This window comes from Mesocricetus auratus, unplaced genomic scaffold, assembly GCF_017639785.1.
Source record: "Mesocricetus auratus isolate SY011 unplaced genomic scaffold, BCM_Maur_2.0 Super-Scaffold_100008, whole genome shotgun sequence".
Classification (NCBI taxonomy): Eukaryota; Metazoa; Chordata; class Mammalia; order Rodentia; family Cricetidae; genus Mesocricetus; species Mesocricetus auratus.
The window spans coordinates 56,834,320-56,859,962 of NW_024429192.1; the positions used below are offsets into that span (position 1 = coordinate 56,834,320).

The following is a 25,643-nucleotide window of genomic DNA, read 5'->3' on the forward strand; positions in this document are numbered from 1 at the left end:
TGGAGGTGATACAAGACTTGTCCACTAATGTAGTTGCCTTGGAGGTGGTCTGTTAGAATTACCCAGGAGAGCCATACAGCGGTGGCGCACACCTTTAACCTCAGCACTCGGGAAGCAGAGGCAGGCAAATCTCTGTGAGTTTGAGGCCAGCCTGGTCTACAGAGTGAGTTCCAGGACAGATAGAGCTACACAGAAAAACCCTGCCTCGAAAACAACAACAACAAATTACCCAGGAAGCATTCCTAAGCCATGCAGGTTCTCAGATTCGAACTCGAGGGCAGCGTAGAGCCAAGTGTGCCCACCTCGACACAGGTCTGCTGCTCTCTCCAACAGCGTTGCTCTTGCAGAGAAGCTTGGGAAGCTCCACGTGCCTGTCCACTTCTTATATCACATCATTGGCATCTTACAGTAAAGAAAGAAGACTAGCCCAGCATTTCCTAAATGTGTTAAATGCATATGGAATGCGTCACCTGCAGGAAACAGGACACTATATGTTTGCATCTCTAATGCCCTAACTGGGCTGTTCAGTGTTCTTGCTCCACGGGTCACTTTGGGATAGTCTAAGATCTACATTTACTCAGAGAAACATGACTATCAACAATGACTTCTGCTAGAAGTCCCCCCAACTTTTAAATATCTTTTTTATTTGATTAATCTAGCAATTACCATATGTTGAATACAAAATTTAAAGTTAGAGCTTACAATTATAGTCATCAGTGATCCTAATACTGATCTCCACAAACTCATGTACACACAAGTGAACATGTATACACATGTATGCCCCCCACTTGCAAAGCAAGTATGCACATTTCAGCTTTTAACAGACTTCCTACCAAAAAATAAAAGGCACTAGTCATCACTAGCTCACTTTCTGTGTCTATAAATCTATCTTGTCTGGACATTTCATATAAATGGAATCATGTAATATGTGATCTTTTGTCACTGGCTCTTTTACTTATTTTTAAGGACCATCTATGTCAGTACCTCATTCTTTTTATGGCCAAATAGGCCATTATATTAGCTCTACCATATTTGTTTTTCTAATGATAAACTGATGGACATCTGGGTTGTCCATGTACAGACATGTGTTTTCACTCCTGTTAGGCCCATCTTTGGGATGGAATTACTCAATCACATGTTGACTTTTTATTTATGTGCTCTGTGTCTTGTGATAACCTCCTATGTTTGTCTATTTACCCAGTCCCTTACCCCCTCTGCTATGATTAACACACTTAGCCTCTCTGAAGTGGTCGCTGGATATCTATTTTCTTTAAGAGCTACAGTATGTTGGCATTGAAAACTTTGCCTTCAAATCCTTTTTATTTTCCCCCAACTCAATTCCATCAGTTACCTAACCAGTTTTGCTTATCGCCTCTTGTTTTGGTTCCTTTCCTATTTCTAGAACCTGCCTTCCTTTACTTCCTTCCTCTGTGTGGAGGCATAGTCTTCATTATTTTCCAACACAGTGATAATTGTGTTAGCCCAGATGGGACTTTGTCTCCACTAACTACCCTCTGCAGTGACCTCTGTTTTCATTGACTGTGCAGAGCCTCTATGTCCTTTGCAGTTCCCTGGTTTCTGAGTGTTGCATATTCTCAACTAGATTATAAGCCTTTTGAGTACAAGGACAAATAGATCTGTCCTCTCTCTACACATTAGACTTGGAAGGTGATCATGTTGAAATAGGGTAGAGGATGTTTTAATAGGTGAGACCAGAGGTACCAACAGCAACTGGAAGCCATGGTGTTGGCTTAGCTGTGGGGATGGAAGGATTTGTCACTGTGCACAACAGAGGAGACATTACTAAGAGAGATTCTGGTTTCCAGTTCAGGAGAACCGGGCATTGAGAGGTGTTGTTGACTACAGTGAGAAATGTGTAAGAGACAAAACAATGATCTCTGCTGGGATATACTGAATTCCAGCAGAGGAGCGACGGTAGGAAGAGCCGTACCATTGTACAGCATAGGAAGAGGACAGGACTTGGTCTCCTCCTGCCTTCGTGCGGCTCTCCCTGGCCCCTGCACTACCTCTGTCTTCTTACCGTTGGACTGAGTTCTCTGCTCGCCCTGTTTCACCCCTGCTCCCCTTCAGTCTGTTACTCACTGCTCACTCCTTTCTACTTCATCTTTCCCCGGTTCTCCAGGTCTGTTCAATTTCCACTCTTTCCCAAAAGCTTCTCTCTTTTTACTGACAATTCTCACTTCTCTCCATGTGTGCATCTTGGTCTCTTGCATTTCTTCGTGTTCTCACTCTTATGGTCACACTCTCCCAAAAAACATTTTCTCATGAATGCATATTTTGTCTATTTTTTTCTTTCTCCGTTTAGAATACACACACACACACACACACACACACACACACACACACACCTGTTCTCTGTCTCATTGCACCTATTCTCACCTGCAGGAGATCCAGCAGCGGCACGGCCTGGCCAACTCCATCTCTTCCTACCTAATTAAGCCAGTCCAGCGGGTCACCAAGTACCAGCTGCTCCTAAAGGTACCTCCCCTCCCCACCTAACCCTCATCCCTGCCCGGAGGACCTCTCACAGTGGGAAACCCTTACCAGAAGCCTTTCTTCTATATACAGCAGAGCCTGAGATGAGCCCACACCAGCATCGCTGCCTAGAGACTGTGTGTCCTGTCTCACAGAATTCCCAAGCTTGTTGGGACTGGAGATGAAAGAAAGGGGAACAGAAATTAAGTCATAACTATTTTCCAGCTCCAGCTACCATTGCAAACTCTTAGTGATTATCACCTCAGGTATTGGCCAGCTGCTTCCTGAGCAGATCCCCTCCTGTGGATATCCCACCTGCTGGAACCAAGGCAGAAGTCTTAGGGATACTGTGGTCTATACACCCAATGGTATCTTCCATCTTCTTGGCTACTGTGTCTGTGAAAAATCACATGGTTATTGGAGGAAAACAGTCCAAAGAAATGTATTAGACTCAGTTATAGAGACCCATATGTTAGGAGTGCTTCTGAAGCCAACCAAGAGGGTGGATTTTCTCTTAAAGTCTAGTTTTAAATGTTCAGTAATCAGATTATGTAAAACACTAAGTAAGTCAGGCTTATCTTTCTTATATGAGGATGTTCCATATTCTAAAAATGTCATTTCTACAGGATGCCAGGAAAATGGAGATAGACAATTCAATACCAATCTGTTTCTATTAATTCTTGAAGTACAAGAGTGGGGGTTTTCTACCTTTTAAATGTATTGCTGGTTGTTCATCTAATGAAAGAAACAAAAGGATAGTTAGGGGACCTGTAAAAGTAGTGTAACTTCAGAGAAAGCATCCAGTTCCATTTATGTTTAGAGGTACCTGCAGAATCTTACATAATCTAGCTTCCCCAAACCTGAAAGCCAGTGTGACTTCCAAATCCAGTTCTCATCACACATTCTCCATCTCAGCCCTGATACCCAGGTGTCTGGGACAGGGGCATGGTGCTCATGTTGTGCATAGGAGGCTTGAGTAGCACCTCAGGGGAGCATGCAAGTTCTTCATTCTGTTTTCTGTGTGAGGGCAGAGCCATGAAATCAGCCTTCCCTCCACCCTCCTTCCTCATCCTTCAGAAGAGAGCGCAGACAGTCAGGCCACCGAGCCCGGCAGAATGACTGAGAAAATTGCAGGAGACATCCCGTGTTGGGCTTTTCCTGCACTTGAGAATCATTGGTGCTGACCACATGTTGTTGGCTCTTGGGGCAGAATTTCTTTTGCTTCTTTGTCTCTTAAAGTTTTCGTGTAAAGACCAGAAGTTCCCATAAGGTCTTGGGGCAAGAAGTCTATTCTCTAAAACTCAGTGTGGTTCTGATATTTAGGCCATGGGAGCCTTGGGATCTTCTTGGCCTTTGAATCTCAGGTTGTGGACTGTAGCCACAGTCCACAGAACTCTATAAACAGCAAGCCTTCTTTTTCCCTTCCCTGCTTATGCTCGACCCTTCTAAGTTATCTTCTGTGCTGATAGCCTTTTTAAAAAATTGATTTTTGTGTGAACCTGGAGAGATGCCTCAGCAGTTATAAGCTCTGGCTGTTCTTCCAGAAGACCTGAGTCTAGCCTTACATGGCAACTCAGAACTATCTGTGAACTGCAGTTGCAGAGGATCTGATGCCTGCTTCTAACCTCCACGGGCACCAGGCATGCAAATGGCGCACAGACATGCACAGAGGCAAAACACCCATGCACGTAAAATAAAATAATTTTTAATTTCATTTTAAAAATTGATTTTTGTGGCTTTTGATTTGTGTATTACAAAACCTTTGGAGGAATTGTAAGGTTGTGAGTTTTTAAAAAAATAAAATAAACACCAATGCGCCCAGCCACATTGCCCATCTGGAATCAATTAAGATGTTGCTCTAAGAGAAATACAGCCACTCTTATCTCTGTTTCAGCCCTATAATGCTGAAGTTGCCTAAGATGAGTCATGGGTCAGAGGTGAGGAAGGGAATGGAGGCTGGAATTAGCCTTTAGTAGCTGCAAAGTTGGGCTTCCACTCTAGAACTGTGTGTTTGGGGGAGAAACAGGTTTGTACAGGGAATTGAGAGGCAAACAAACAAGATAGCAGTGATTTTGTTGCAGGGAAGTGTAAAATTACTATTAAAAGGTAATTCTGGCCTCTTTAATAGTCTGCTGGTGGCAGAGTGCCCAAGGAGTAAAAATGGCTTGTTGAGCTTTACTACAAATAACAAGGCATTTATTTTCTCTTTGAAGTCAGTTTAATTCCAAATAAATTGATATTTAATTATCAGTATCCTCTGGGGCTTGTCACTTAGGTATTGCACAAAAGTGAAACTGTGTCATTTGGAGTGTTTGATCCTCTGCTTGTAAATCTGCTGTAGCTGTCCTTTTCAGAGCCTAAATTAAATGTGCAGGCTTCTTCTTATCGGAACTATTGCAAGCCACCACCAACCCCAGGACAATTTATTGGCTCTGCTTGTAGATTGGGAGACTTGCTAAATTGCCTAGGGGGATTAAACTAATTGGTGTTTTCTGTTGCAAACAGAAGCATACTTCTCATCTCTCCCCTGTGTTTCCCTTCAGGCATTCTTTTGTTGATGTTTGAGAACAAGGTTGGGAGGGTTACTGTTAGGAAAAGGTGAGGACGTCAGAGAACTTAAGGGTGGTAGAAGTGTACCCTTCAGAATAATGATGACATTATGTCAACTGGAAAGGACAGGACCAAGAACTCCAGCTTCCCCCAGTGTGTGCTCTACCTGAACATGCAAACTCCTCTGTACATATGGAACTGTCTCCAAGATAACTCACAAAATCCAGACACTGGGTTTTTGTTTCAGATTCTCAATATGCAGATATTTTCCCAAGTAGAGAGCTTTACTAATGAGTTTAATGGAACAGATAATCCCAGGATAGTGGTGGAGAAGGGAAAAGTCCAGAACCACCCATGAGGCTCCATTCCTTCTTGCAGCATCAGAATGTGCTCTGGCCCAGATCAGGACAAGACCTCCCAGTGATGGGTTCCTCGTGATCTCACCCTACAGAAGTGTGGCTGCTTTTTACTTAGATAGCTGCCTAGCTAGTGTCTATGTCACTTTCAGAAGAGTGCCTTTAAAGCCTCAGACTCAAGTTTGTTCACTACAGGAAATCCTAGCAGACCAGATACATCCTGCTCCAGAGCATTCCACAGAAAAATATTCTCCTGCCCCAAATACCTTTATTTGCCAGGAGACATCATAACCATGCTTAAAAGGTGTGATCTCGGAGGCAGAGGCAGGTGGATCTCTGTGAGTTTGAGGCCGGGCTGGACCGACAGCCTCCAAAACAATACAGGGAAACCCTGTCTAGTAAAAACAAAAAAAAAACAAAAAAAAAGGTGTGATCTCATGATCTTTCTTTCCACAAGCTGCTTTTGGGGGGGGGCACAAAAAACCATTCCAAATGGTCTCTTAGGACTGACTAGTAAGATGGTTGAAATGATCGTTTCCTCTACCAACCAAATATTGTGTATCTTTCCCTGGAATTTTGATGAGTGACACTAAAACGGAGAGGCAAAGGCGAGAGGACATGATGCCTAGGAAGTAACAGGCTCTGTCCCTGGGGGTGGGGGACAGTGGGATGGAGAGATGTGGAGAGACTGGGGTGGTGGACAGAAAACCAGGTGTGCATTCTGAGCTGCATCTCAGGCTGTGCTTGGCCTCCTTGGAGCTATGTCCTTCTTCACCCCAGTCTGCTATGTGGCTGTCACAGTCCTAGCCCGGAATGACAGTCACTGGCCTGGGTCAGGAGTGGTCTAGATCCTCGTGGTCTAAAACGCTTTCATAACTCTGAGCCTTATAAACCCGTAAAGTCTATAGTCCCAAGCTGCTCCCAGCAGGATGGAAGTCAGTCATCCAGTAGTAAGGACTGTAAATAAAAGTGATATCAGCATGCAGAGACCCTCAGTGTCAGCCATAGACACGCAAAGACCCATGGTGTCAACACAGGCAATCTGAGGCCCACAGTGTCAACACAGGCATGCAGTGCCCCACGAGGACATTGTAGCATGCCTTCTGTTTTCTTTTCACCAGGGGTGACCCCTCCCCAGGAAGGCAGTACAGTGACGGAGTCCTCTGGTTCTAAAATTCTAGCCATTGGAAATAGGAATGGATTAACTTCATTTGGACTAGTTAGAACTCATCTGGTCATTGAGCTTTTGACAACGATCCCCATCTCACTTTCTTTATAGCGCTCTCTGAGGGAAGTGTTACAGACAGAGTGGGGCTGGTGTATGATTTACTTGATGACTTAGAAAAGGGAGGATTGTGAAACTGGAGAGAGGATCTTAATTGTGTCTGGACTTTTTTCCCCAGGAACTTTTAACTTGCTGTGAAGAAGGGAAAGGGGAACTCAAGGATGGCCTGGAGGTGATGCTCAGTGTCCCCAAGAAAGCCAATGATGCCATGCATGTCAGCATGCTGGAAGGTAGCTGATCTCCCAGTGCTTCTGAGATGCCGCCTCCATTCCTAAGACCAGGGAATCTGTGTTATAGAGGGAAGTAGCATGAAGTCAGGCAAGGAGCAAGTTGTTAAATGGGTCTTTGGCTACCTGTGTAAGGAGCACCACAAATCAGCATGGCTAACACCTGTCTCCATTTACAGTGTGGATCCCTTGCTGTCCATGAGATAATCCAGTGCAGGCTGTGGTCTTCAGTATCAACAGGCCAGGGCCCTGCAGACCTGCTCATATGCATAGCATTTGCATTGCCTTCACAGTCAGAATATACTGGTTGCATACAGTATTCGCCAGCTGCTTTAGTGTGATATCTGGCTCACACACACACACACACACACACACACACACTTTTTTTCATTACTAAAATTCAACCCAAGCCTTGTCCATGAACAAATACTCCACTACTGAGCTATATCCACAGCTCTCTTTTCTCAGACATGGTCTCACTGAACTGTCCGTGCTGTCCGTGAAATAGTGATCCTTCCTCAGCCAGCTAAATGCCTGAAATCATAGGTGTGCACCATCATGCCCAGCTTCTTTAAAATACACCAGAGTACATAACATAAGCTTACCGCTGTGACCATTTTCTTATTGAATGTTAAGTGGCAGCCACTTAACTATATCTATCAACTTAACACATATTCACATTCTTGTGCAGCTAGTCCTTTGTCCCTCTTGGGAGCTTAGGAAAGAAAGCCCAGCCAGTCAGCTAGAACTGTGTTCTGGGGATCCAGAACAAGTGCAGCATAAAGTAAGGCTCCTGTGACATGGTCATGATGTTGTCAAACAGATGCATGGTGGAGCCAGCCTAGGGATAAATAAATCTGATAGCTGGGTGAAGTCTCAACATTCCAGTCTGACAGCAGATGCAAAGGAAGTAAGTGTGTGGGCTGCTCTCTCTTCTGGCTTTGTCCCACAGCCCTACCTCTGACACTACCATCATCTAAGAGACTCAGGGTGGCCTTACTACCCTTAGCACAAGAGCCTCTAGAGCAATGGAGCCAGTGTCCTCTTCTCTAGACTCAGCACTAATCACCTGAAGGTGCCTCTGTTGTCACAATGGCCCCACCCCCTTCTTCCTTGTGTATGCTGGCTCCCTAGTGCTGGGTGCCCTCCTGTGTAAGTGCCCCACTTGTCCAGACCTTCCCTCACCCATGCGCTCCATGCAGCCACTCCAGGATGGTCTGTGGACCTGTGCAATAGAGCTGGTCGAAAGTGCACATTTATGGACTCTCGTAACACCCACTGAGCCAGAATCTCTTGGATGCAGAGGGGTGTTCAGAATCCATGTTTTCATGTGCTTTCCAGGTAGTTATCATGTGTACTGAGGTTTGGGAGCCTTCTGGGAGATTTGAAGTGGTGTGTAAACAGAAAGCGTTGAAAGCTTGTGCACCAGATGGTTTAGGAGCAATAAAAGAATCCTAAGAGTGGAATATAAGAAATGAGGCAATGACAAATAAAACAGAGTCAAGGGCGCTCCAGCAGAGTGTTCAACCTGAGCCCCACTCAGAGCTAGGAGCAGTGAGAGCTGTGGAGGAATAAGAAGCTCTGGGACTGGGGACTGCCTTTCTGGGGAGGGAAGAAACACGTGGGATCTTTCAGCAAATCCTACTCATATTGCATATGTGTATAGGAGACATGGTGCAGAGAATAGGCAATGGGAGGTGACTGACTACGGTCCTATAGGCATATATGTTGTGTTAGATCTCCATGGAAACCAGTAGCAAACTAGAAAACCCTTTCTCCAAGGGGGAATAGAACATTGGCTCCCCTGAGTGTAGAGTGCAGAAACTCCACAGTGGACATGGGTGTTTTTCAGGGTTCGATGAAAACTTGGATGTACAGGGAGAGTTGATTCTCCAGGATGCCTTTCAAGTGTGGGACCCAAAGTCGCTGATCCGGAAGGGGCGGGAGCGGCACCTGTTCCTCTTTGAGATCTCCTTGGTGTTTAGCAAGGAGATCAAAGACTCTTCAGGACACACGAAATATGTTTACAAGAACAAGCTACTGGTAGGTGGGGCAGGTGGGACAAGACGAGATTCCCTGCTTCCGTAGAACCCAAGGCAGGAAAGGATATGGACATACACAGCTCACCTCTTCCCTGCTTCTCTACTCCAAAGCTCTCCTGGACCAAGGCTCATGCCTCCTCCTCCCACCACATCCTCTGCTTTTGTCCCTTAGAGTTCACAGGTCTTTCTGTTTGCTTTAACACCTGCCTCTTCACCATCTCTCCCTGTCTGCCCCTGCTAATCAGGCAAATACCTGCAGGTCCTTTCATCCCGGGTATATGAACAAAATGTCCAGTCTATTGAAGTTTGATTGACAGAAGCCCCTCCCTCGGCCCTCTCCTCTTTGTTGCCTTCCCCTTCCTATCCCAGCCCTAAGTTTCCCCCACTGCCCTCCCTTCCCCGCCTCTCACAGGCATTTCCTGTCTACAGACCTCAGAGCTGGGTGTGACCGAGCATGTAGAAGGTGACCCCTGCAAATTCGCCTTGTGGTCTGGGCGCACCCCATCCTCAGACAATAAAACAGTGCTCAAAGTAAGTACTGCTTTCTTCCAGCACAAAACTAGGGTTAGGGGTTGAGGGAGGGTAGAAGAAGGAGGCATGAGACACCAAAAAGCAGGGCCTAGAGACACAGAGTCACCAGGTGTCTCTTGGGAATGACAGCATCATGCAGGTATTGAGAGGCAAATTCTACCATAAAGGTGGACCCAGCATCTCAAAGGCAGATGTTTTCCTCAAGTTCATAGAGGGTGGAGAATGACCTATTGACCCACCTAACAAGGCCCAGTCAACTGGGTCCCATCCCTATGTCCCTTTCCAGTGGTGAGAACAACCAGCCTTTTAGCAAAGGCATCTTCAGTTGCTCTGCATTTGCTCAGCAGATTGCCCTAAATGTCCTCCATGTGCAAGGAACTCTTCTCAGTGCCACAAAAAAGAACCATGTGTAAGATTCAGTCCTTATTCCCTGGGAATGTGTGTTCCAGAAGCTCCACTAAATCACAGCAGTCTGGAGGCCCAGGGGTCAGTTCAGCTCTCTGGGTTCAGCTTAGGGTTGAGTCCCTGTCCTGGTGGCAACCGCCTGACTAGGTAAGGATACTGCAAACAGAGTTCCCACTGGTCATAGTCCATCACCAAGGAACAGATGGTCCAGCCCATGCAAAAACTTCACAAGTAATCACCCTCAATTTGCAGGATAGCTGCTACCTAGCATGAAGAATAATCTGGAAAAGGAGCCACGAAGACAGTAGGGTATCATCGACATGGAAGCTGTGCTTCTTATAAGTTCATTTAGCAGCCTGAAACCCCAGAACTTACTGTCAGGCTGTGTCATACCCACCCTCTATGGGTATGACAACTATTAAATATCCTAGCGTTTACCCATCACCCTGCTGGTATATATCCACTGCTTTCAGCTGTCACAATTCCAATGGCCTCCAGATTGCCCTAGGATCCTCAATTCAAGTGGTAACCCAGGCTCAACAGAGTGCACTAGATACTGTTCCAGCTCCATGGCCAATAGCAGATTGGTCAGTGCCTAATGAGTTGTGAGATATTTTTACAAGTTGCCCATAAAGTCTACGTTGAGTCTTGAAGTTGAATGTCTCTGAGATTAAAGATTCAAAGGCTAAAATGAAAAATGAAGTCCCCCAAAGATTTGGTGTCTTTGGAATAACAGCTGAAGCTCTCAGAGGAGAGTTGAATGTGGTTATTTATGGGCAGCAAGAGTTGGGGTTCTCAGTGTTTCTTCTTGTGGCCCTCTAGGCTTCCAACATCGAAACCAAGCAGGAATGGATCAAGAACATTCGAGAAGTGATTCAGGAGAGGATCATTCATCTTAAAGGAGCTTTAAAGGAGCCAATCCAGCTCCCCAAAACACCAGCCAAACTGAGGAACAATAGTAAGAGGTAACCAGCACCTCTCCCCAAGCATTGCTGCCTCGTGTGCCCAAGGGCAAAGTGACCCTTTGTTTCTGGAGGGAGTGTCGTCTCCCCCATCCCACAAGCTCTGCTATGGTGAATTCTGTCATCTCTAAGCTGTTCACCAGTTACTGCCCACTAATGCAGCTGGGGTTCTCTAAGCCCTCTTTGCCTAAGTGTGCTAGCGGAATGTGAGGGGAGCTATAGGTTGAGTTACTTCCCGCAAGAACTTTCCAACAACCTTGTCTGGCACATGGTTGTGTTACATAAGAGCAGTAGCCTCTGGAGACTGTAAATGCTGTCAAGTAGGGAACAGTGATGGCTCTCTGTGGAGGTGGGGAAGGCTTCAGGAAGAACAGTTCCTTGAGTGGGAAGGCCTCCGCATTGGCTGGATGGTAGAAAAGTTTCTCGTAGCAATGGGGCAGGCTGCTGTGTCTCTGCAACCCCTAAGAAGTTTTTGTCATTCACCCTCAATGACAATGACTTCAGGCAGCAGAGGACTTATTTACTGAATTCGTCTGGACCCTTCTGAACCCTAGTTTCCCCAGAGTCAGTGAATGCTTTCTCGGGTGTCTCCTCCTCAAGTCACCATGTGGCATGATCACTTCCAATGACTCTGCTGAAGGATGTTTAGAGAAAAGCATATAAAATTTCACATATATCTTGAAGAAAAACATGTGTATATATTTACATATATATGTACATAAGTCGTATTCATACACAAGAATATATGATATATATACATATACATACATACGTACATACATATCATAGTGAGATCCTGAGAGTAGTAGTCACTGGTGGACTCCTCCCTGGTTCACAAATGGCACAAGTCAGAGAGTTTCATTGACCTTTTGGCCTCAACCAGGATAAGCAAAATGGTGAACCATTACAGAGCCATGGCATTGGAATGCTAGCACTGAGAGTAGTGTTAACTCAAAGAAGAATATGACTGAAGCAGAGACACCTCCAAAGTGACGGGCAGGATCAGATCACTTCCCCACTGCTGTGGGACCAATTATGACTTTATTGAAAAAGAGCCCATCTTGGGGCTGGAGAAATGGCTCAGTGGTTGAGAACTAGGTCGTCTTCCAGAGGTCCTGAGTTCAATTCCCAGCAACCACATGTAATGTAATGAGATCTGGTGCCCTCTTCTGGCGTGCATGGATAAGTGCAGACAGAACACTATATACATAATAAATAACTCTTTTTTAAAAGAAAGGAAAAAGAGCCCATCTTAATTTTATGTGCTCATGTCTAGACTCCAAGCTTATTTTAGCACTGGAGATAGACCCTGCTTCAGGGAGGTCCTGCTTCAACAAGGAATACAGAAAGGAAAATATGAAGAGCGAATTGTCCAGGATCTTGTGAGAAGGAAGCTTAGTTGAGACTGATGAGGGTTGCTCTGAAAGAGAGTTGGAGGGTTTCTAGAACACATGAAGGGCATGTCTTAGAAATGTCTCCCGCCTTCTCTCTGTCTCCTACCTCTTTTCTCGTCCTTCATGGAATGGAGAGAAACCTCACAGACTGCAGAGAACAGCCAGACCATTATTAGCTTGGCTTCCCAGATGTAGCAGCAGAGTTTATGGAGGAGGACATTGGCTCAGTTGGGGCAAGGGATACCACCCACACTCCTGGATCAGCCCTTTCAGCCCCCAGAACTGGCTTCATCTGGAATGGACCAGAAGGGTTCATAATAGGCCTAAACAGCAGGAAGCAGAAAGTAAAGCCAGATCCCAACCATCTATAAATGGGTGAGGGGGAGATGGCCCAGACCACTCAAAACAACAGATGATCTGAAAGTTCTTTATTTTGGGTTTTGAAATGCGTCACATAATTTCTTTTCACAGCAGACTTTGCCTTCCTACGAATGTGTGGCTTATGTTATTAAAATAAGTTGGCATTTTCCAAGCCCACAAGTGGTGGTAAGAAAGCAGTCAACTTAGAAATGTTCTGCATGGGAAAAACTTCTTTTTCTCAGAAAGATTGCATATGCAAACATTTGCATACACATGGGCACTCTCGTGCACACACATGTCCCCATACACTCACAGGTATACAGATGGTAACTGTTCCAACTCCATGAGAGGGAGTCATTTATTATGGCACTCTGCCTGTTGCTAGGATTCTCCAGCATCATTTCCCCCTTCTCTCGAAAAGCTGCTTCTCTCATAAGCAGCGTGGAGTTGGGGGTGACTTTTGTGAAAATGTCCATGGGAATAGCTGTGGTTTCCTCTGCTAATTCCTTTAACCTCAGCCTACATCTCCCAAGTTTTCCCTAACGCAGACTAGTCAGCAATTCTCAGGCAACCATGCACTCCGAGTCTTGACTCTGGATTCAGCACGGAGTCATCACACAGTCCTAAGGCAGCTGTGCAGTACTAGGGTCCAGGAAGGGGTTCCAGTGCCATCATAGCACCAGGAAGCAGAGTTGACTCAAATGTTGCCATAGACAATGCTACTCCCACCTTGGAGAAAGAGACTTCCCTTCTGCGTTGATGAGAACTCATCACCAATGCATATGAAATCAGTAAGGCCCACCAAAAAGAAGACCGTAAGCCCTCTCCACACAGAAGCCAAGTATCCATCTGGACTTGGCCAGAGATAATCTTCCCTCGAGGAAATAACCCAACCCATTTTCCCCAGCAGAAGAAATTTAAAAAATGAAAAATCCATCTTAAATTTCATGACATGCCTGTAGTCTCAACAGCTTGGGAAGCTGAGGCAGGAGGCTTGCTCAGACCCTGGAACTCAAGGCTGGTGTGAACAGCATAGCAAGGCCGCATCTCAGAAAAAGAGAAAAAGGGAGATGGAAAGAGTATCTTACCCATTGTTCTCTTTTCCTACACCAGCAGCAAGCCAACCCCCAACCTAGTATAACATGCAGAACCTTGAACTCTGGCTACTGAAAAAGGAACTTCTAGCTGGCTAGAAGCCCAGGTTCTAAGTAAGATATACCCTCTTGCTGCCTGTATTAGACTCAATCCTAGTTTTTGTTGTTGTTTTTAATGCGCCATCTGCTGGAAGGGACATAGGACATGCATCATGCTGTGCTCAGGGTAGTGATCATGTGCTTAAATGAATGAGCTTTCACTGAGATCACATAGGCTGTACCCATTACAGGATAATGTTAGACAATCCCTGCTAGGAATGTTCAGGCACCACTTTGCAGACCCAGCTGGGAAAGCCGTGTGTGCTCAAAACCCACAGTGGCTCCCCCCACCCCCACCCCTGTTTCTTTTACTCTCTCTTCCTGCAGGGAGGGAGTAGAGGATGGTGACAGCCAGGGGGATGGAAGCAGCCAGCCAGACACCATATCCATTGCCTCCAGGACCTCTCAGAACACAGTGGACAGTGACAAGGTAAGACATAGTCCCAACCTTCCTTCCCTCTACCCAAACTTGTGGTTAGTTTAGCCAGCCCTGCCTAGAGAATTGTGCTCAGAATTCCTTCCACTCTGGAGCCAAACAGCAGGAGCCAGCTGTAGCATGCCACCAAGAGAGGAAGGGCAGGGCTGGATTGAGAGTCATGGAGTGTGAAAGGGTGAACAGTGGGAGAGGCAAGGTGTCTGATCCCTCTGGAACACCTCACGGGGGCTGCCCGACTGCTGCCTCAGGAGAATGTACCTCAGAGAGGCTGAGGTTAGTGTGTCCTAAGACACCAGTAGCTGTGACTGGCTCATACTTACAATGGTTTGATTGAAGCATATTTCAAAATTAGACTAACACTTTGGGAACTAGCTACATGGACACTACTCAGTAGGAGCCTTTGACCCAGAAGGACTTTAGTGGGTAAAGGATACCCTTCCTTCCTTGGCCACATACCTGAGATTCAGTTCCTAAGAGATTAGGGGCAGAGGGACCAGCAAGTGGTCTATGAAGGACAAAGTTGTCCTCTAAGCAATCCTGATCACCTGACTCCCACACTTCGGAGCAAGCAAGCAGCATTAGGAGCTCTGAGGGGAATGCAGGAAAGAGACTGTTCCCATGTATCTGCTCAAATGCTGAAAACAATTGTTGGACTCTGCAGCAAAAAGGAGGGGCCCCAGGACCTGGCCCAGTCACATTCACGTACCCACAGTCCAGAATATGAGGAAACCTACTGCTGCATATTTGTAATGTTTCTGATGAAGTAAGACTTGTCCAAACGCTACTTGGCCCTGGTTCCTCCAGACCTGGTCCTTTAGGCTGCCCTTTAGCCTCAAGCATGTTTCCTTTTTGTTGTCTAAGTTATGGGACTTTTCTGCATTCATTAGTTTTTTCCTTACTGGGAAAAAAGGCCACTGAGAACTAAGTGTGGGGACTGTGCCCTAAGCCTGCTGAGATAATGGCACCACATCATCCTGGCCGCACTTTATTAGACGAGTGCTCAAGGGCATCCGAGGTTAATTCCATCTGGCAGCTGTGTCATGTTTTAAAGCCATCTCCACTAGCAGAGTCAACGAAATATCTGAGTTTTTCTACTTATAAAAACACAAAGGAAACTATTTCTGTGTTTTCCTGAGCCTCTGGTCTGTTGTCTAACCATATAGCTAGACTGTCCTATGAATAAAAGTGTTCTCTTTTGAAGCAGTGCTGGTTGGCAAGTCAAGTGTGATATTGCCCACGTTCAGACCTAGACTCCTAGCTTTGTTGTTGGGAGACTCATCCCTCACAGTTGCTCACCCATCTCCCAGGATCCTGACACAGACAGAAACTCCTGTGCTGGGGCCTTTTGTCTATTGCTGGGGCCATTTGTCTATTTCTTTTCTTGCTGGCAAAGTAAATGAGGCTAAACTGCACCTTTGACAGCAGGCCGTTTATGAGTGAGGGGTGCTAATGCTAAGTAAAACTGAGGGTCCTCAGAGTGACTCACCAAAGAAACTTTTAGTGGTCAGTGTTAAAGCAGGAGCTAGAACTCAGACCCAATCAGTGTCATGTTTTCCCCTCACTCGGAAAGCCAAAGCATTGAACTCTCAGTGCTGAATTCATCCATCAGGGTTTCCTTCTACACATGCCACACACGGACCAGACACATAACCCTGTCAAAGCACCTGCCGTGTGCCCAACGTGCGCTGAATACTGTGGAGAGACGTGCACTGTCTGTTAAGTGTGAATCCCATCCGTGCGGTTTCTTGTTTCCTGTTGTCTCTATAGCCAGGCCATTGGTCCCCGGTGAGGACATGGGCTGTGTCTGTCTGTTCCACCGCTGTACTCCAGGCACACAGCATACGTCAAGGGGTTATTTGTGAAATCAATGAATATAGATACATACCGCTAGGTCTCGGGGGATTGAGGATTAAGAGGCCACTAGAACCGTTTTTCCAAAAGCATCCAAGTATACAAACATCCTATTTTTTAAGACATTAAAGAATCGTAGAAGGTTTGAACAAAAAGCTTAGTGAGCCAGACTACTTGCCCTCTCGGGAGCATCAGCCCTCAGCCACTTTCTCTGGCTCTAGGAGACAGGCAGAAGGTAAGGAGGTGACCACTTCTGCCCCAGATACAAAGCCTAGAAAAACCACTTAATTTCACACAAAAATAGTAATAGCCTGCTGACGCCTGTGCACTGTCTTTTAAAATGATCTCACCCTGCTCCCAACCCAGCAGGGAGGATAAAGCAGCCATGTGGCCTGCTTCTCCCTCCAGCAATGAAACCCTCCACTGATATCTTGAATTCATAGGTGTTATCAACAGGGTTCAGTTCCTTCCACTTCTCCTAGGAGACCAGAGAAGCCCTGGTTTTAAGGTAACCAGATAAAAGACCCTGGACTGACACAAGTAAACTGATCATAGTCAACATAAGGGTGAATGACATGTCTTTAGGGAAAGGACAGAGTAGAGACACCTCACAGAAACCAAATGTTCCAACAGTGGATTTTCTTCAACGTGCCAGATCTTCTTCCTCAGATGCAAAGGAATGGCTTGTGTTGGCCCTATAGTCTGACTTCCTCAGATGCAAAGGAATGACTTGTGTTGGCACTACAGTCTGACACTTAGGGTGGAGGCACCCCTAGTCGCCTGTTGTGCTTCCATGCCCAAAGTATGACAGAAAGTGTTTGAACACTGAATGAGTCTGACACCATTCTCTCACCTTGTCCAGGTTATCACCCTCAGTTCCCTCATCTATTAAATAAGAAAATGATGTCATCTTACACAGTCATTGGGAAGAATAAGTGGCATATATCTACCTGGTGGCTGTCTGACATTTGGTACAATAAGTGACATTTGGTACAAGCTATCTTTCAGTAGTGTAGTATGAATGTTACCCTTCAGCAGCCTGGGAGGAGCCTCATGAGGTCCTGAGCAGAGTTCCAACCTCTGGCTTCATCATTATCGACAATTGTCAGCAGCTTCTTATCTGTGCTGGTCCTAAGATGAGGTGGCTTCTTCAGTTTACCTGTCTGTAAGCAGAATGGCATTTCCCCTCCCCTGTCCATGTTAGCCTCGAGACTCTTCAGGCATAGATGAATTATGGGTTGGTTTATTATTAGTGAATTATGATCTACTTCTGTCTGACATTGAATAAGCAAAATTTACTACTTTTGAACAATGGTAGGTCCTTGAGCTGTAGGTATTTAGAGACATTCTTCATATCAATTTTCTAGTCTTTGAAGGTTATATTAAAAGTCCAGTTTCCCCAGCTGTTGATTACATTACCATGTTCCCAGATTATTCCATTTTCTTGCTACCTTCCTCTGGACTGCCTTCAGTGTGAAAATTCTATATAAAATAGGGTATTTAGAAGGTAGGCAGCTTGCACATGGAACCTGACTGTGAACACATACCCTAGGGTTGCTGCATTCAGAATTTCCCCTAAGATGGTCATGGTATCTAGTGGAGTGACCAGTGTTACTCATACAGTCTCCATGCCTTTTTCATGCCTTTGTGACTTTGTGACTTAGAAATCTGAGTATAGGACAACTTTGTGTCCACTTGATTCTCTGATCTAAACCCATCCCTTTGTTGTAGCATGTCCTGAATGTAAAGAGCTCTGTTCGGTATGTTATCTACACCTCCTGGAACAACCTTCTGTTCCTTCCTCCATGTTCTTGATTTTAGTAAGAGAGTCAGTGAGAGAGTCAGAGTAAGAGAGTCTCCCCCCTAATGAGAGCACAGTTCATTATTCATAATTCTGCATTAAACCCTTGCAAAACTGAGCTGAGCACCTCAGTAGATAAATCCCACTAATAGCTCTCCCAGACTTGCTTTTGTTTAATCCTCAAATGGATCTACATAATTAGGTTTTCCACAGGCCTATGTTACACAAAAAGTTGTTATTTCTTCAAGGCAAATGAAAGTGCTTACTTCATCCCAGAGTGGGCCAAACCTGTTCTGTCTAGGACTATGCAAGTGCTACTCTGAGTAGGGCATCCTACCCTCAAGTCCCTCACCTTGAGTTCTGGGGCTTTTCTACCCCCATCAGTTATATAGATCCACACAATTCTAGTCAAGGAAGGCAGTGATGAGGCGCCAGAGAGGAAGAGTGAGAAAGAGTCTTCTCTAATGTGATGGATGCCTGCCAGATGATTTCTAGCTGGTGATAGAAACACAGACATTAGCACTATGATGAGCCTGGCACATGCATTCAGGGCAGGCATGGTGGGTGTAGCCATTAAACATTTATTGAATTATACATCAGAGACCCATCCTAGGGGAGACACCCTCTATTCAAAAAGCACTGGACGGGTCCACACTAGCTGAAGAGAGAGGAATTGGAATGAAATTGAACTGTGTATGCTGTTCTCTATAAAAAAATAATAATAAGGAAAAGAACACATCTGAAACATCTTATGATTGGTGTGGGATTTGAATATAGAACTTAAGTAATGATCTGGTGTAACCAAGATACAGGGTAGACCAGGGATGCTGGTGTGACACAGGGGATGGGGAGATACGTGGAGAAGAATGGAGGTTTGAAGTGCTGACTCAATGGTGTGAACTCTGAATTATCAATTAAATGTGGTGGGTTAGGACCAGTTTTGATTTAAGGGTTGGGAAGAAAGAATAGCATCTCCGTGTCCTGATGAGAGCATTAGAGATAAACACCTTTTTATTTTCATTAGATGTAAAACTTATTCTAGATGGATAAGGGACAAATCACTTATGGGAAAGGGGAATCTCTTCAATTGAGTAGTTCATGAATAGAAAAATAGTAGTCTTGTAGAAGACAGATGGAGAAAGAACTTCTCAAAGAATGCACCCTAAGTCCAGCTCCTCACTTGAGGAGTCATAACTAAGATTCCCATGCATATGATCTACTGAAGGTATACAAGGCAGATATGCATGTGGTTCGCATGGGATTAAGCTCAGTCTGATCCCTCCTGAAGCTCCAGGTAGGAACCGCCAGCTGTGCACTGCCTGAGACAACCAAGGCCTTGGTCTTTCTTGTCAGATAGGAACTTTAAGCAGTCAGTAGGCACAAGAGCTATGACTGTACAGCCAAGAAAGGAGATCTAGGTAGGGTTCAGTAGCATCCACTGCAGGAGCATGAGACTGGGTAGTAAGGGCATGGGTCCTAAGATCAGGCCTGGACTCTACACAACTCTGTCAAAGAGAATAGTGACTGTCTTTCCCAGAGTTCAGAAGGACCAGATGAGATCATGTCTGAAATGTATGTGGGACTCAGGCCCCCCAGGGCCCAGGGAAGGTCTCCATTTCAGATACCCAGGACAGGAAAATAAGCAACATGCTCCCTGAAGTTTGAAGAGGCCACAGGTTATTATCTCTAAAAAGAAAAGCAAATGCCTGCCAGTATGGAGACTGCGCAGTGTGAGACTAATCCCACGTAATGTGTTACTTGAGAAATTCTTAAGAGCCATCAAGAGAACCACCCAAGTTGAGTTTGAAACATGTGGTCATGATAGGTATCCTGGCCAGCTATATGCACTACCTACTGTCCACCAGCCCATAAGGACTTCTAGGATCCCAAGCAACCCTGGGAGGAATGAACTATAGCTCTTCTGTTACTCAGTCTTTGGAGTCAGTGGGCCTGACTATTCATAAAATATCCCTAGATAGAGAGAGTGATACTGCATCTCATTCCATAGCAAAACACTTCCAACCCTTCAAAAAAATACCTGGAAAGAGTATGTAATTGTACCTCAACCTACCAAGGCTGGGGGTGGATGTATTGGAACTTAAATGGTAAAAGCAATTTAGACTTGATTCTCAGGCACTCCCACCCCCAGACCTCAGCACATTAGATTATAACCACAGTATAAACTAAACGGATTCTTATTTTCCTCAATATCTTAGTCCTTCCTTGTAAGATGATACCACTTCCACTTTATGACTTCAAGCCCCAAATGTGGTTTCAGCTTTTTTATTTATTTTGTGTTATTTAATGTTGTCTTATATTGGAATTAGACTTGGAACTCATATTTTTCCCAGGTAGTTTTCTTGCTGCTCCTTTCCACGGCACTTTGGTAGCTGAAGGAGGGGAGATAGCAAAGGAGTCCTGTACCTTCAGGTCACCTGAAGCCCCATCTCTGGGTGCTCTGTCACCACTGAAAGTACAGCTCCCTCCTCTGTCCCCTTATTGAGCTGCTTCTGCCCCGCCTGCCCCCATAGGCCACTGAGTCCACAGCAACCCTGAATAAGTGGCAGTGTGGTACTGTCATCTAGCTCTGGGCTGTCATGTGAGCAGCAATGCCTATCACAGACTCTTCGATACTAAGTACTGATGACTCACATTGTGGCCTTGGTGGGGGTGTGATTCTGCCCCAGAGTCTTTCTGCCTCCCAAGAAGATTCCTGTCCTATCTTGGAGCTGTCCCGGAGGAATGAGTTTCCAGAACCAACTCAACCTGCTGTAGTTCTGCACCAAGGGAAATTCTATTTCATTGTTAGCATTTTGGTGGAAGGCGAAAGCAAATCTGAAAACAAGCCACAATGTTCAAGTGGATTAACTGGCGACAGACCAGGGCAAACAAGACCCAAGTGAGTACACCTCCAGCCCCCCATGTTGTGATGGGGACAGGGAGATGGACAGATGGACAGGTGGACACGACTGGGAGGAAAGAGTTGGAGAGTGAAGTGTCAGCTTCCAGGGCAAGGGTAGTTAGTACTGGAGGATTCCAGAGTCCTGTCAGCATTCTGCTTACCATTTCCTCTTTAGGTGAGGAAAAGTATAGTGCATTTAAAAAGAAGAAAGGAAGGGAAGGGGAGGAAGGAAGGGAGGGAGGGAGGAAGGAAGGAAGGGAAGGGGAGGAAAGAAGGAAGGAAGGAAGAGAAGGGGAGGAAAGAAGGAAGGCAGGAAGGAAGGAAGGAAGAAAGGAAGGAAGGAAAGGAAGGAACGAAGGAAGGGAAGGAACGAAGGAACGAAGGAAGGAAGGAAGGAAGAAAGGGAAGAAAGGAAAGGAAGGAACGAAGGAAGAGCTGATTTTGCTTACTGGGTGGGTGGAGCAAACTGGGGGAAGCCTGCTTGCTCCCCTGAGCTCCTGGATACACAGCAGTGGCTTTGGGATTGTGATGCCTACAGTGAGCTATTTTGACAGGTGTGATCATTGGCCTTTTGGAAACCTCAAGCAGAAACTTTGCACGGGGATTCAGTGCAGTGTAGGGCAGACAGTGCAGACTGTCTCTGGTTTGAAGGTGTGGCTTTGTGGAAGCTGATGTTCCTTCCATCCAAACAAACATGCTGTGGTGAAGGAGCATAGCCATGGTACCTGTTGCTGTAATGTGGCATTCTGGGGGAAAGCCTTCTGGCCTGGCTTTCCACCATGGCCCTGACTCTTGACCTTGAGCTCCCGTTGAAGTGTCTTGCCTGGGTTTCCCTCTCTGGTCGTTGAATGCTATTTGGTTCATTACTGTTGACTTCTGTCTGTCATGACCACTGTGGAGGAGGGGGTAGATTTCTGTGGATAGCATTGGAGTGAGGTCATGTGATCACTGTTGCTGGAAAGCGGGGTTGCCAAGAAAAAGAAACTAACCAGAAGTACCTCCAATGAGCCACAGTAAGGACATAATTTTTACCTTGGATATTTCCCAGGAGCAACCGGCAACAGGTGCCCCAATGAGGGCCAGCCACCTCTGCTTTGATGGCTCTCTTATGAAAGAAATGGCTCTAAGTAGTTTCAGGACTATATGGGTCAGACCATAGACAGTGTCCACCCCTCCCCACTACTGCCCTGCTACACATGAATGTGGCCCTGTTTGTGCTGGAGCAGCCATTCCCCTGTCATAGATGATTAGACTTCTGTCTCCTTCTTTGTAGAGACTTAATACTGAGTCTTATGAGGCTCAAGAAGTCTAAAGACTGTCTTTTTACAATACTGCCTTTGGTTCTATTTGGATTTTTTTTCCTGAGACCGGATTCTCTGTGTATCGACTTTGGCTGTCCTAGGACTCACTCTGTAGACCAGGCTGACCTCAGACTCACAGAGATCCACCTGTCTCTGCCTCCCAAGTGCTGGGATTAAAGGCATGCGTCCCTCCCCTCCCCCAGTTTGTTTGGAATTGTTAGCCCAGACAAATGACTAGAGGGTTCTTCCCACAGACCCCATGAGGCCCTGCTGATCCAAGCTCTTGCCTCCATTGCTGTCTGCCCTACCACTCTGAACTTCGTGATCTACTGATAGAAAACAAAAGGAGTAGGCAGCCTTCTCTAGTCCCTGGCTCCTTCCAGGTGACATCCTCTCCGCTGCATGAGTGGTTTTAGAAGGTTCTTTGTTTTTCTGAAGGACACTTGTACATGAGGAACAGGTTGGCTTAGTGAGCAACAGAAGAGAATTCTTTTCCTCAAGACTCTGAGGTACGCTATCTTTTTATCTGGTTGATTAATTCATCAACCATTTGTTGATCTCCTACCATGTGCCTTGCACGCTTCTAGACACAGAGCACAAGGCTATAAATAAAAGCTCGTGAACATCACTTGGAGCAGATGCTGCTGTGAGCCCAGGTGTGGTCAGTTTAAATTAGGAATTGTAAAAGATTGAGTCCACAGAGAGGGGAAGCGGAGGCATGTGTTGCACTTTGGATGGTGGAATCTGAACTCCATCGTGTCCACCATGTCATCTCTCTATACCTAGTGAGAACTGATTTCCTTGACAAACCCCAAAAAGAAATGTTTGCAGGGTATGTTCTCTGACATTTAACTTTAGAGCAAACTGGCTCACTGGAAGTCCAAATCAATAAACTTGTTGTTTGGAGGATAGGCTGATGGGAAAAGTCCCACATTTTAACACAGGGACATACAGAAGGTCAGTGGGGAGGAGAACAGAGAACTTTGTCAAATCTGTTAGCACACTAAATTTACTTTTTAAAAATACTCAATATCACTGAGTTTGGGTGCTCCTGATAACTGGAACCATGGATTTGTTCTATACAGGACAGTCTCTGTCCTTGCCTACAGCCTTGAGTTCACCCCCAGCTGCCCTGCATGTGACAATAGGCAGCAGCCGTGCAGGGTGGTGTGTTTTCCTCAAATGAGACAACTGTGCTGACTCTTGCTTTTGCTATGGTAAGCATCAGAGACATTGCCCTGATGAATGTGTCTGTTGAGATACCATTCATTCACTCCAGGACAATGCTGCTTTGAAGGGCAGATTTAGCCTGGGAGCCAGGAAGATTTTGACAATAAAAGTCAAATTCATTCTTGCCTTGAAGTTCATCTTCCTTTCTATTCTCTGTTGTATCAATTTTGAGCCCATAATATTAATTCTAATCCTGGATAATACATCAAAGAGCAATGCTTCTGAAATGTTTGTATCCAAAAAGGTATTTTATTTTTATATAGAATCAGACTTCTAAAAAAACACATAGAAATTATGGAGAAGTTTCCCACATCATCTCTACCCAAACCATTTTATGTTTCTTCTTGCCCAGCTAATCCAACCTGTTTTCTTTAATGGGATACACTCTGGGGCTTTTAAATGAATTATTGAGGCATTAGTGCACTTGCAGTACAAAATGTACATATTCTTTTAGAGGCTTTCCTTTAAAATAGAAAACCTTATACATTTATTTATTCTTATTATTCTTTTAAAAAATCTTTTGGGCTCAGTGGGCAGCCCAAGGATCTAGATTCAATCCCTGGTAGGAGAGAAGGAATGGACCCCTGAAAGTTGTCCTCTGACCTCCATATGGATGCCATGTTGTATATATGCATAAATAAATAAATTTTAAAAAAGTTTCAGATGGAGGTAGCACATAGTAAGTACTGGTTTGTACTTGTCCGTGTAATAAATCTGCAAAATGGTTTTCACAGCAGGACATGAGGTTGCTTCCTTTTCAAGATGGTGGCACACCCAATTACTACAGCAGCACAATGTATTTAACTTGTCTTCTATTGATGAGAGTGCAGCATATTTACAATCTGTTGCCAGTGCTAACAAGGTTGTAATTAATAACCTTGTGCAGTTGTCATTTCTCACACTCATGAATATATTAACAAGTTAATTCCCTGGAAGTAGAATTCCAGAATCAAAGGGAATATGCATTTTAAATTTTGATAGGAATGTAAGATAGCTCTGTCCAGCTGTTACTTGGATCCATACTCCCCGGTTGTGCATGCAAGTACTGGTTTCCCCACAGAGTTGCAATCTGTCATTAAGATCATATTCTCCAATCAATCAGATACTTTAAAATAATCTTAATTCATTTTGCTCTTTCACAGTTTATTTAGCTGCTAATGTTGTACCTGTTTATTTTTCTATTACTTTTATTGAAACATGTAATATTGCTTCTACATAAGTACCACATGAGAGTTATGGTCTTCTCTGAATAACTATTATTTACAAACTTATTTTTAAAAGATACATTCCTAATTATAAACATCTCATTCATAGTAAACTTTAAAATGTTTCCAAATGTGAAATATGTGTACTAACATGCACACACAACTGAAGGTGTTGGTGGATAAGTTAAAGTAAGCAGATATCACCCATGTAGACGGTGAAGTAGAACACCACCCATTTCCTAGAATCCTCCATGTGCCCTCCTGGACACAGATCTGAGTTTCTTGCCCTGGGGTAACCATACCCCTCACATTCATAGTGCTCATAACTTATAGCCTCTCCTCCTATATAAATGTCCCTTAGTGATCATGATGTAGTTTTCTGACTAGAATCAGACCCTGGATTCTTTTCTGTTTTAATTTTGTCACTTACCATTTTTTTATGGGATCCATCCATGCTGTTGTGTAGAGTTGTTTGTTCATTTTCATTGTTGTGTAGTATTCTGTCTTGTGAGTAAATTAAAATTTATGCATTCTTTACACAGAACATTGAGGACCCTTATTACATATATACTGGCATGCATATTTCAGCTTTTCTAGCATGTCAAACTTGGAATGGAACTTCTAGGAGTAGGTTGTGTATGTCTCTTGAGCCAAATTACATTCCTACCACTGTGCAAAGGACTCTCAATTGTTCTGCTTTCCCAGCTTGTGGTATGCTGTAGTAACCCCACCTTCTGATGTTAAGTTGTGTTTCCCTGATTCCTCATAGGACTGCATGTTTTTGTACATCTTCCTGGGCCTTGAATTTCCTCCTTCCCAAAGTCTTGACCCAAGCTTTACCTACATGTCTAGTAGGTTGCCTGTGGTATTACTATATATTAATCCAATACATATACTATATATACATATATATATACTTGTTATTAGTCTATGTAGTTATAAATGTAAATTTTCTGTTCTTGTATGTTACTTGTCTTCCTGGTCTCTGTTTTGCATCTTGATAAGCATATAATTTGATTTTTTAAGGCAATACACTGATAAGTTAGAGTGTTATGGGATATGACAAAAAGCATTTTTTACATTTAGTATTTCAAAGTAGCTTAACATATTGTATCC

At 44.7% G+C, this 25,643-nt stretch overlaps 1 protein-coding gene across 22 annotated transcripts in view; it reads left to right on the forward strand.

The window, feature by feature from the left end:
* The window catches only part of Kalrn (kalirin RhoGEF kinase), a 597,009-nt gene that overhangs the window by 383,440 nt on the left and 187,926 nt on the right, over nucleotides 1-25,643 (forward strand). For all 22 annotated transcript variants that reach the window (XM_013114480.3, XM_040750870.1, XM_040750875.1 and 19 more), the window contains exons 28-33: nucleotides 2,407-2,499; nucleotides 6,806-6,917; nucleotides 8,767-8,957; nucleotides 9,386-9,487; nucleotides 10,715-10,857; nucleotides 14,129-14,231. In XM_013114480.3, the coding sequence (XP_012969934.1) occupies nucleotides 2,407-2,499; nucleotides 6,806-6,917; nucleotides 8,767-8,957; nucleotides 9,386-9,487; nucleotides 10,715-10,857; nucleotides 14,129-14,231 (744 nt within the window). The remainder of the gene's footprint in view (nucleotides 1-2,406; nucleotides 2,500-6,805; nucleotides 6,918-8,766; nucleotides 8,958-9,385; nucleotides 9,488-10,714; nucleotides 10,858-14,128; nucleotides 14,232-25,643) is intronic.